Source organism: Anarhichas minor, unplaced genomic scaffold, assembly GCF_050575085.1.
Source record: "Anarhichas minor isolate MPS153535 unplaced genomic scaffold, ASM5057508v1 ptg000011l, whole genome shotgun sequence".
Taxonomy (NCBI): Eukaryota; Metazoa; Chordata; class Actinopteri; order Perciformes; family Anarhichadidae; genus Anarhichas; species Anarhichas minor.
Window position 1 is genome coordinate 3,484,893 of NW_027466457.1, and position 11,257 is coordinate 3,496,149.

The window sequence follows — 11,257 nt, forward strand, 5'->3', positions numbered from 1 at the left end:
TCATTTGATGATGTCTTTTAAAAGGAAATAACAAGTTTAAAAGAGGTAATGGAATCTGAAATGAAAGCTGATGTAAATAATCGTACTATGTTTCTGAATGCAAATTTTTCTATTGAAGAGGTAAAAAAGCTAATAAATAAATGCAAACTGAAAAAAGCTACTGGAATTAAAGATATTTCAAAAGAAGTGTTGCAGACGCCGAGGCTGTTGACAGTGTTATATGAGTTGTTTCAGTATTGTTATTGATCCTATTCTTAAATCTTCAAAAAACGACCCCAAGCTGCCTCTCAGTTATACGGTATAAGTCTTATTAGCTGTGTGTATACATTGTATTCTTCACTTATTAAATGGAGACTCGTGGTGAATCAAGACCAAACACAAATAGTACATTTTAGACAAAAATCATTAGAGAGAAGTTCAGTTGTTTTTAACTTTGGTTCAACAGTTCTATCATACTCTGAACAGTATACATATCTTGGCATTACTCTCGACGAGCACATGACATTTTAAAAAGCTGTCAATGTTCTAGCTCAGTCAGCAGGAAGAGCACTGGTATCTGAACTGAATAAAATTAAACCATGTGGTAATCTGAGATTCCGTACTTATACACAACTCTATAATTCATGTGTGTGTCCTGTGTCTGACTATGTTTGTGGTGTTTGGGGTTTCCGTGACCACACAAGTTGTAACACTGTGCATCACAGAGCTATTAGATCCTTATTGGGAGTTCACAAATCTACTTGGCCATTAGTTGGGAACCTCTATTCGATTTTGTGAAAATGTCTGATCAGAGACTAAAAAGATATTTCATTGGGACATTTTGCATGGTCATCCCTGGGCTAAGGGTTTGAAATCTCTGTTTAACATGAACGATATGTCATTGATATTAAGGGGATTAGGACCAAACTGATTTTAATACATAGAGACAAATGGTCTGTTGATATATGGTGTAAACACAAGTTACAAAGGTATTGTCTCATAAGGAATAACTATAGTGTAGAACTTTATGTGAAGTATAACTTAAACAAAAGACAAATATCCATATGTGCACAGTTACGCTCGGGAACATGACCGTTGGCCCTAGAGACCGGGAGGTTTAATTCCACTCCAGAGGACAGAATCTGTTTGCCGTGTGAGCTCGGGGAAATTGAGAATGAGGAAGTGAAATATTACTGCCAGTGGAATTATGATCTAAAAAAAGTATTTACAGCACATCAAAGCCAATATCTTTTAATACAAATGTGTGTACAATATTTTTGGGGATCAATTTTTTTTTCTTCTGTGGCACACTTTTGCAGTCTTTTTGCATTCATTACAATATACAGTATGTCATATGCAAATATTTTCAAATCTTTTACTTAATGATCTCAGCTAAATTCTTGAGATCGACACTGTTGTTTATACCGCAGAGGCACCCATGTTGACTGGTCCCACAGAAACCACAACCTTCGGCTCAGTCTTTCTCTGGTCCACAGCCGTGACATCTCTCTTGTTTTTGACCTTGGTTGTTCCGAAGCATACTGGTTCATAGTAGCCCGCTGAAGCAGTGACCACAGCTGTACTGCAGTGAATGTACACCTGAACAAGTAAAACCATGTAAGCAGAGCAATACAAAGATATTTAGTTGCAGCAGTTTATCATCAGTAAATTAAATCATTACCTGTTCCCTCAGGGGTGCCATTGAATTGGGGTCCAAAAAGGTAAACATTTTGAAGAAGAAACGTCTGTAGTGAGTGGGGAAGTCCAGACCAGAGGAGGGACCGACTGGAACCAGTGTGGTCAAGTAGTTATCATCCCTGTATGGACACCTGGATGAAAGGAAAATGACATGAAGGCAACTCATCTGTAATTAAATTTAAAAAGGAAGTCAGTGTTTTCATAGTGTAAAGTGTTAACGCTGACAAAAATGATAGAACATGTTGTCATAAGCAGGGCAGTGTTAAATTGGTGTTTTATTTACCCGTCTATCAGAATGTCCCACTGGGGCAGACTGTGAGGGTTGGGGCTTGTGGTTGTCCAGCAGCGACCAAGAGTCAGGATAAGGTTGGGATCTGTCTTTTCATGGAGATAAACCTCCACGTACACAGAGTCCCTCAGTACTTTGGCCACAGGATAGTCAGCCTCCGTGTAGTACGAGGTATAGGCCACATCCACTGTGAGAGCAGTGACCAGTTAGTATGACAGCCATCTACAAATACAGCAGCGCTGTGCCAGACAGACATCCACTTACCTTCATTACAACCCTTTACACTGCATTGTCCATTAGCCAACCTCAGGTATACTCTGATGGGTCCCAGACCAGCAACTGGTAGAGGAGGATGCAGTAACGGCAATACTTCTACAACCACAGTTTCAACAGAGGTGCCGATGTACCTACACTGGAAGAGCAATCTGAAAAGAGAAAACTGGCATTATGTTGCTTGGTCAGATCTGTTATTTAGATATTACAAAATTACTTTAAAAAAGGATCACCTACTCATACTGACTGTCCCTGGTAATGATTCCAAGAGGCCCAACTCCCATATCATATGAGGAGGACATTCTGTTCTCATAGATTATAACACCAGGCTCCTCCTACAAAAGGTAAAAGAAAATGGCATTGTGGGGTAAACATTTGCATAGGCCTTATTTAAAGTTTTCTTAACTGGTTGAAAAGTTGAGAAAATCGACGTCTTACCATCACAGTGGAGCCACAGTCGGTAACAGGAAAGTTAAAGATGGCAAAGGCTGAATTAGAGTCCACATGCGTACAGCCAGTACCTTGTTCCAATAGTGTGATTGACTCGAGGTCAATGTTGGGCAGAGTGGCATCTCTTGCCACTACAACAATGAACTGGCCGTCCTTGGTGCACTGAACGGTCACTGGTGGCACAAAGACAGGCTAAATATGTAGAACACCTTTTTTGCATCCTCCATTACGGTCCATTGCATGACATTCTTTTCAAAAACTCACCCGCCTTTCCAAAGTAGCAATGTTGGCCTTCAAAGCAGCAGTTTATGGCTCTGCATCCATCAGCAGAGACATCAGGACCTCCACATGGGATTCTCACGCTTAATGCGATGTCACAACTCTGGACAGTAATCGGCGTTTGGTTGGACAGTGTCTGTGGTTTTTTCGGGTTCTGCGTCGCCTGATCATGATGTGCATATTGTAATTTCCAATAGACATCGTGATGATGATGATGCCCCTGATGGGGAGGGTAATGTGGCTTTGGGTCTGGCTTTGGAGACCAAGGATTCTGATTCCATGGGCCATGTGGATTTGGTGGAGGAGCCGGTGGCCAAGAAGACGATGGTGGATGGCTCGATGCAGTATGTGTAGGTTTCCAAGGAGGCCACCCTGGTGAAGGGTTTTCTGGTACTTGGATTGTCTGACCGCCCTTATAGCCCGCAAGTGAAGGGTGTGTATGGATTAAGCACCCTAGCAGTGCTAGTGCCACTAAAGAGGGTACACTCCAGCATTTTACCATGGTTCAACAGCAGTTTGACCTGGACACTCCCCAGGTGTACAATTTATGTTATATATGCTGCCACATTTATACGTGACTAGGCTTAATGTTTTAAAAACTCCTCCTCTGAGGCTGAATAACCACCAATCACAGCTTCCTATCTTTTCATTGGCCACTTAAATGCTTCAGGGGCGTATTATGTCATGTTTTTTATATTATTTAGGGGGATGATTTGATAAGCCTTTTGGCAACTTCACAAGATCAGACACATGTGTCCTATTAGATCAGGTCACTGGGTTGGATGACATGAAAGTATTTGTTGGCAAGTCATACATTTGGGTCACAAAAACCTTTTTTTTAAAGGTCTTTGTGGCCTCAAGAGTTATTTCTCACCAAATGTTTATTTTGCTAGTGCACAATGGCAAACATATTGATCTTTTCTCTTGATCTGTAACAAAGTTTGCCATAATATGCGCCTCAGCTCAATAGGTCTGTTCATGTGTATACCTTGAAGCTGTGCCATTATGAACACATTTTTTAAAACATAACCATGTTTCAGTTTCCTAAACAGAGGAGCTTTTAATCCACTGCAAGACAAACATGCTCTGAAGGTTAATGGGAGCCAAAATACAGGAAGACTTTGTAGATTCATTACATAATACATACATACAGTAGTACATAACTTGTGAGGTTACAGATGAAAAAGGTGAAGGTCTTTTATTATCTAGTTATAATAACTGGCAATTGTACAATGGCATAGGGAAATAAAATAATTATGATAGTGTAATGTTTTGTAAATACTTGCAGCTAAGTTGATTTATTCCTACTGAATGAATTTGTTAACCAACCTCACACTAGACCCAATGCTATGTTACTGATATCAATACCACCGTTCTTTATCGTTTATTATCGGCATACCTCACTGCGGTAGCCTACTGATTGATGGAATTCTATTTGTGTCAGTTCTGAGTGTGTGATAGGAAAATATTTTTTTAACCAGGGCATACATTTTCTCATGCTGGAATGAAATTAAATGCGCATAAATAAAAATCTATTCTGTCCAATACGTGAGCTATTATCCACATAAGTGCAAAATAATAAGCTCAGCCTTACTCAACCTCACGTTCAGGAGTGCGACAGAAAATCTGAAAATTGGACTAGGATAGAAGAAACCTACACAATAATGTGGTTAGTTAATAATGTTCTCCATCTTGGCTTTGGATGTAATGCTCAGTTACAGTATGCTGGTTATCTAGCTTGCTGACTACTAAATAACCACCTTATTTTGGCTGTTGCTAATAGCCCAACATGATACACTTTTAAAATGAGACGTAACACACTCTGTCCAACAAAACCCTACATTAGATTTGACTAAAGTTTCAGACAGGATTCAGTTTGCCTATGTTCCTGCAATAGTTAAATAGCTATGTACAAGTATTGCAAGCTTGAAAGCAGTACAAACTTACGAATGAAACTTTAAAAAGGTTACCAAAACTATAAACTAGGCTACCTATGTGTAGCTATGTTGGGCTATATTTGAATTCATGTTCAGACAACACTGTTTCTCTTGTGCATTTGATTGACTGGTATCTCTACTTTACTTTTATTTCCTCTTTTTTTTTTGCATTTGGGGCATCATACAAACTTGTTACTGCTCTGTAACTGTATTTCTGCTCTATTCCATTTGTATTTGATTTCATTGTATGCATTTTATTTTATTTATTTTCATTCAAAAACAACTAAACTTAAATGATTGTATGTAGGTTTTTTTTGCTAATTATTTTAAAATGCCATTCTAATGCTTTTCGTCTGCTATAAAGCTGCCCTTGCCTTGGCCTGACTACAAGCAATGGCATTTCTAAGGGAATTGGGCAATTTCCCATAATATTAAGATGTTTTAAAACCCCTCATTTGAGGTCAAATAACCACCAATTAAACCTCCCATCTTTTCAATAGCCACTTAAAAGCTTCAGGGGTGTATTATGTCATTTTCTTAATATATATTATTCAGGGGTATGATTTGATAAGCCTTTTTGCTACTTCACAAGGTCAGTTGTATGGGAGAGAAAGGGAGATTAAATGTCCTGTCAAATCAGCACTGGGGTGATTGTCAGTTTGACATTAAAGTATTTATTGACAATTTAAGTCACGAAAACCTTTTCAAAGTTCTTTGTGGCCTCAAGCTTTATTTGTCACCAAATATTTATTTTGCTAGTGCACAATTCACGTGACTTCTCCAATTTGGTTTATTTGGCAGTTTGTCTTGCACCTAACTAAACATTCAAAGGTTCAGAGGACACTGAGACAAACCACTAGATCCTAGAAGTGTTGCCATACTAAAAGTGGGCTTCAGCTTACTTGCAGCAATAGACCGTGATATTTGTAGTGAAAAGGGCTTTGATTGTCTTACTGAAAAGAACATTGCCTTCCTTCAGCTTGCTAGATGTTGTCTTCATTATCCACAATGGAGATTAATGGAAGAAAACAAAAACAATCCAAGCTTACACGTCAGAGTTCTTGCAGCAATCTAGAATCAATAATTGCTATAGCGGTATCAGCTGTTATCGCTGTATAAGACTAGCTCAGAGTGCAACCGTGACCAGTCGGGCACGCTCACATGCACGAGCATGCACTAAAAGCCGGCCTGACTTTGTCAACAAAATAAGGAGAAGCTTACAATATAATATATAATACAAAGAGGGAGAGCAGCATTATTTGCTTAGGTAGACATTAATCCGCTATATCTTTACATAGAAAACACTTGTTTGCTGCTGTATTAATGTTCAGAATGTTAAATACAGCTCCCTTTATGGAGGGAGAACTGCCAACACAAACCTCTCCAACTGTCATTGGTTTAATAAATTAACTTTAAAATCAGGTGTTGGGAAAAATATTAACCAAGCTGAAGTCAATTGTGTTCTAAAAAATCCTCTTGAAATCTATAGCATTTTTGCGATGTAACGCTGAGTCACACTTACTTATACGCTCTATGCAAGTAGTCCAAATGATATTCTGACTCAAACCCTTTTTAACCAACCAATTCCTCTTCACTACATTTATTTTCTCCTGAAGTTCTCCTTTTATTCTCCAGAGGCCTTCATTAAAAAGGTTGCTTTATGATAAGTCCAATCTATTCTAAATAACTCAACTTAAGTAATATGTAATATTTGCCTTTAAGGCTATAAGTTGCAATTACAGCATAACATTGCATTTCCCCTCAATTTAAAGATTATCTGGTGTTAGTTGCTTTAAAAACAGCATGAAGCTGAGAGCCAGTGGAACATGACCACAAGCAGAAATATAACATGCCACCTGCTAAGAAACACTTTGTTTAATTCATGCTTTACTTTTTTAATAACAGCAGTAAAATTATTATCTGTTATATGCTAAAATGTACCATAACAGTAGCACAAATATAGAAGAGTCAAAGTCAGCAAACATGCTCAGCAGTGTCTGTTACTCATCAGCATCTATCTGAAGTTTGTTAACATTAGCACACATTAGCCAGCATTATACCAGACCATGTCAGGCTGTAGCAGAAAAGCCTCTGAGTGTCTTGAATTGAGCAAAGGGTTTAATAGCTTTTCAACTTTAAATTTTAAGAAGCAGATTATGTATTTCTTCTCTCAAAAATTGTGCAGTCTTTATTTAAGTGGAGGATCCTCCTGATATCAAGGCAGGTGGCAATATTGCCTTGCCAAAAGTAGGCAAATACAATACATCATCAAAATCTACTTAAAGGCAAAGTGCGTATGATTTGGAGGCCTCTAGAGGTGTGGTTGCAGATTGCACTAGCTGAATCACAAAGTGGCTGGCGGTACTACGGTTTTGCACTCTGCGGCTCACGGTACTGCAATTTCACACACATGTTGGAGAACTACAGTGGCCTTCAGGTAGCGCAAAAACATGGAAGGTAGCTACTTTCTAAGGCCAGTGTTTGGTTTGTCTGTTCTGGGCTAATTCAGAAACATGGTGGTGCACCATGACAGACTCCATTAAGAGGATCCACTTATAAGCCGTTATAAGTTCATTTTAAAATGAAAATACTGGTAACTGCTGAAGCCAGGTGTGTTGTAGCTCTTCCTTGCTGCAGACTTAGCAGGTTTAAAGGGCAAAGCACCTGACAGTTAAGCGAGGTAGTTGGGGCTGCAAAGTTGAATCACAAACAAGGGACTTACGTCCATGATCCGGCACAGGAGCATTGTGAGATCTGAGATGATTGTAATGGACAATCTGGGACTGATCCAAGAGGTAATGAATCTTGTATGGCACTCCAGGAGAATCCACATCAGATCCGAGGCACTCCAATATTTCAAAGGGGCCTTCACAGAGAGGAGACAGTTTTTGTTTTGATGTAGTGGGGTCATTTAACCACACGAGGTCTCTAGAACCACAGGGAGTGTGCCACTTTTGTCATACCGTTGTTTACATTACATTAATTTAGCAGACGCTTTTATCCAAAGCGACTTACAATTCAGAGTCTATCACATTTCTACACCATAGGCACAGCTACGGGAGCAATTTTGGGGTTAAGTGTCTTGCTCAAGGACACATCGACATGCGACTAGCGGAGCCGGAGTTCGAACCGCCGCCCCTCTGATTGAAAGACGGCCCTGCTATCCACTTAGCCACAATCGCCACAATGTTTCTGTTGCTTGTGGGCACAGTCCCTGTCGCATGCAGAAGAACCAAAGACTGACCGATGATTCTCGGTCAACTGTGCAACATAGACAGCAGGAGAACCTGGAGTAGATGAAGATGGTGTGTTTCTAGGTAACAGCAGGTTGGCAGGCATCCTGGCTTCATGCCCATGTGTGAGGTAGGATGCAGTGAAACCTGTTGAAGAGTGAGGGCTGGTGTTGCAAGCCAAAGCAACTTGGTTAAGGCAGTCATCCCACTCACTAGGCTGTTGTTAAAGTGACTTGGCTAACTGATCAATGAGTGTTCTGTAGCATCTCTCCATGATGCCGTCACACTGAGGATGATACGGGCTGGTTCATATATTCTGGATGCACAGCAGTTGACACACGCGTTGTACTAGGCCAGACTGAAATTGACGTTCTCTGTGCATAATTTCTGGAATACCATGTTCACAGATGAAGTGTTCAAACAAACGTTTTGTGACTGTTGTGGAGCGCTGGCTCCTCCTCTCAGCATGTCCGAGCGTCCTTGAGCAAGACCCTGAACCCCAAGTTACTCCCCACTGCTCCTGAATGCTTCAGATGGGTTAAATCCAGGGGTCAAACTTCATGAATGTGCTTCGATGTATGAGGCAATTGAAATAAAGTTCAAATTTGAAATAAAATTGACCCTTAGAGAAATAATTGCCACGACTTGTGATGGGAAGATCAAGCATGTCAGCTGTAACCTTTGGAAAGGCTCAGTAGTAATACTTGTTTTCATTGAAGCTCTCTGCTGTAGCGGACATTCACAGAATTCTCTTGATAAAACTGAAATGTCTATGACCTAATCTGAAATAATAAACTAATAATAAACCCTCAGGATTTCATAGGTCACTGAGTGGTTAGACTCTCAATTTACCATGTGCTTGGACAATGTCAAGATAGGACTTTGGGTCAATCATGGCACTCAAATCATTAAGGCTGGCCCTACAATGTTTTATGACCACACCAACGAACGTCCACTTTCCTGAGGCAACAGAGACGCATCCAATTTAAATAAACAACCCAAAGAAACTTTTACTTGATATGCTATTCTGGTCTTAATAATCCTTGTATTTCGTATAAATATAATTTAATTTACCTCAGCATAAAAAATTCCCTTCATTTGAAAACCATTTACAAATTGACTTGTTTAACTGTTTTGTGTGCACTTGTTGTTCTGTAGTCATACAAAACTCATGTCACATTACTGACTCACTATAGTGTGTCTTTATACAATAATTGTGTAAGCTCGAAGTCCCTCCCTGTCTTTTATGTCTCTCACACAGGAAACTGATCTGTGATGAAATGTTGAGTTTGATCCTATCCATTCATTTATGTATTATGCCGATAAGTACACATGAATATCTACATAGGTCTGTCGGTGTCATGATAACAATGTCTATCTCTGCTGTGTAATTGGTTAATTCATTCAATCTTTAATTGGTCAGGTTTAATTCAGCGATTTATATCAAACTATTTTGTACCGTTGTGCAGCCGAGACAGCCGATGGTCAAATATGGAAGAATTAAATGTGTTTTTGTTCCCGCCATAAAGCCTTTCTCAAGAACATAAAGGAAGTAGAAGTCAGACCTCTGCTCTCCTTTCTTCTACACTGCACTGCACTGATGTGGAGCCAGACTACGTCTGTGTCTGTTAGTGTCATTGAGCATGCACGGGGGATGGGAGCACAACCAAAATCACGACCATAATACTTTTCAGGCCATTGATAGTCTCTCGAGTTTTGTCTGGTATGGTAGGGTGAAGGAGAGGGAATGTGTGCACTGAATCAAGCATCACAGGTGAATCTGTCGGGCCTGGAGTCTAAATGCCGATACCATCTGCTCTGGCGGTGGAGTGTATGGGAATCCTGCAGTGGTCAGTTGCAGCACCGTGCATGCTCTCTCACAGCACTGATGCACACAGAATTGAATTTTTGACTGCAAGTGCAAGACAAGTGATGTCTGGACTGTACACATCCAAACTTTCACCGTGTAAATGAGCATTGTACGAGCATTCACATGGGTTTGGAAGGGTAGCAAGGACTAATTTGGTCGAAAACTTCTCTGAGTTTCTCCTTCACTAAATCATAGCGTCCTTGGGTAAAGGGAGGCAGACTGCAGCATTACAAAATTGCAGCATCAACAAGAAAGTAGGGAGAACAGAGGCCATCCCTGTAGACAAATTGCACTGTGTTCATTGTTTATTGTTATGCACCATTCACCAAGTCAAATTCCTTGTATGTGTAACATACTTGGCAATAAACGGTTCTGATTCTGATTCTCAAATCTGCATCAGGTAAAGTCATAACCTGCTCTGCCGCTTCAAAGTGTCAGTCCCATCGGTGGGACTATTTTCAGGGCAATTGAGACAGTATGTGTGGCCAAATGAGCAACACCAGCGCTTGTAACATCCACTGACCTCCGGTGTGTGGGAGCAGACTGCAGCTCATGCAAAGATTCACTTTCATCGTCAGAGAAAAATGTCTGGTTCAAAAGTCACAGAAAGCATGAAAATGGGGAAAACTGCAAGAATCCCTAATATCTCAAAAACCAAGAGCTTTCAGTTCATAAACTGCTCTCTCAAAAAAAAGTTCAGGTGCAGAAAAATGCCATTATCCACAGTTACGGGGAATAAAAGTCACCAAATGAACGAAACCACCAAAATAACACCCTGTTGCCACCAAATGTAACGTGAGGGTTTGATATGTGGTGGTTGAATCATTCTTGTTGAGCGAAACAGACCAATAACTTTAATTTACTGTTCTTCACACTTAGTGCACATAAGGGACGTTTGCCTTCAGGACATTCTGGCAGAAATGGTTTATTTTAGTCTTACCCAAGACACAATCTTTTCCTAAACCTAACCAAGTAGGTTGGTTACCTAAACCTAAGGTTGTTTCTGGTAGAAGGCAAACTCCTCTAAGGTGCGCATTTGATAAGATTCACTTTAAAAACACTTAAAAAAAGAAAAATTAATAAATGTATATGTACTTTGCACCATTGCTTCCTCTCCACCTCTGTAACCTACATACAAGCACGTTTTTTACAGCACAGTGTGATTTACATTCGAATTTATGGTGGGTTTTCCCTGTTTAACGAGCTCAACCATCGCGGCCTACATTTCCCACAATTCCAAGCCGTCTAA

General features: G+C 40.0%; 1 protein-coding gene across 1 annotated transcript; it reads right to left on the reverse strand.

Moving 5' to 3' along the window:
- Positions 1-1,398: 1,398 nt before the first annotated feature.
- Positions 1,399-3,470, reverse strand: LOC142947871 (zona pellucida sperm-binding protein 4-like). The gene is made up of 8 exons (XM_076089740.1): positions 3,363-3,470; positions 2,954-3,131; positions 2,678-2,862; positions 2,477-2,574; positions 2,231-2,373; positions 1,961-2,153; positions 1,661-1,808; positions 1,399-1,578 (listed from the first exon to the last, which is right to left on the reverse strand). The coding sequence occupies exons 1-8, from the start codon at positions 3,468-3,470 to the stop codon at positions 1,399-1,401; spliced, it is 1,233 nt and encodes a 410-aa protein (XP_075945855.1).
- Positions 3,471-11,257: the final 7,787 nt, after the last annotated feature.

Bases quoted from the DNA above. Each gene is read 5' to 3' on its own strand.
- LOC142947871 (XM_076089740.1), bottom strand. From the start codon at position 3,470: ATGGTAAAATGCTGGAGTGTACCCTCTTTAGTGGCACTAGCACTGCTA. The intron at 3,132-3,362 runs GTACCAGAAAAC...CATCATGATCAG, and splicing joins AGGGCGGTCAGACAATCCAA to GCGACGCAGAACCCGAAAAA. The intron at 1,579-1,660 runs GTAATGATTTAA...TTACTTGTTCAG, and splicing joins TGGCACCCCTGAGGGAACAG to GTGTACATTCACTGCAGTAC.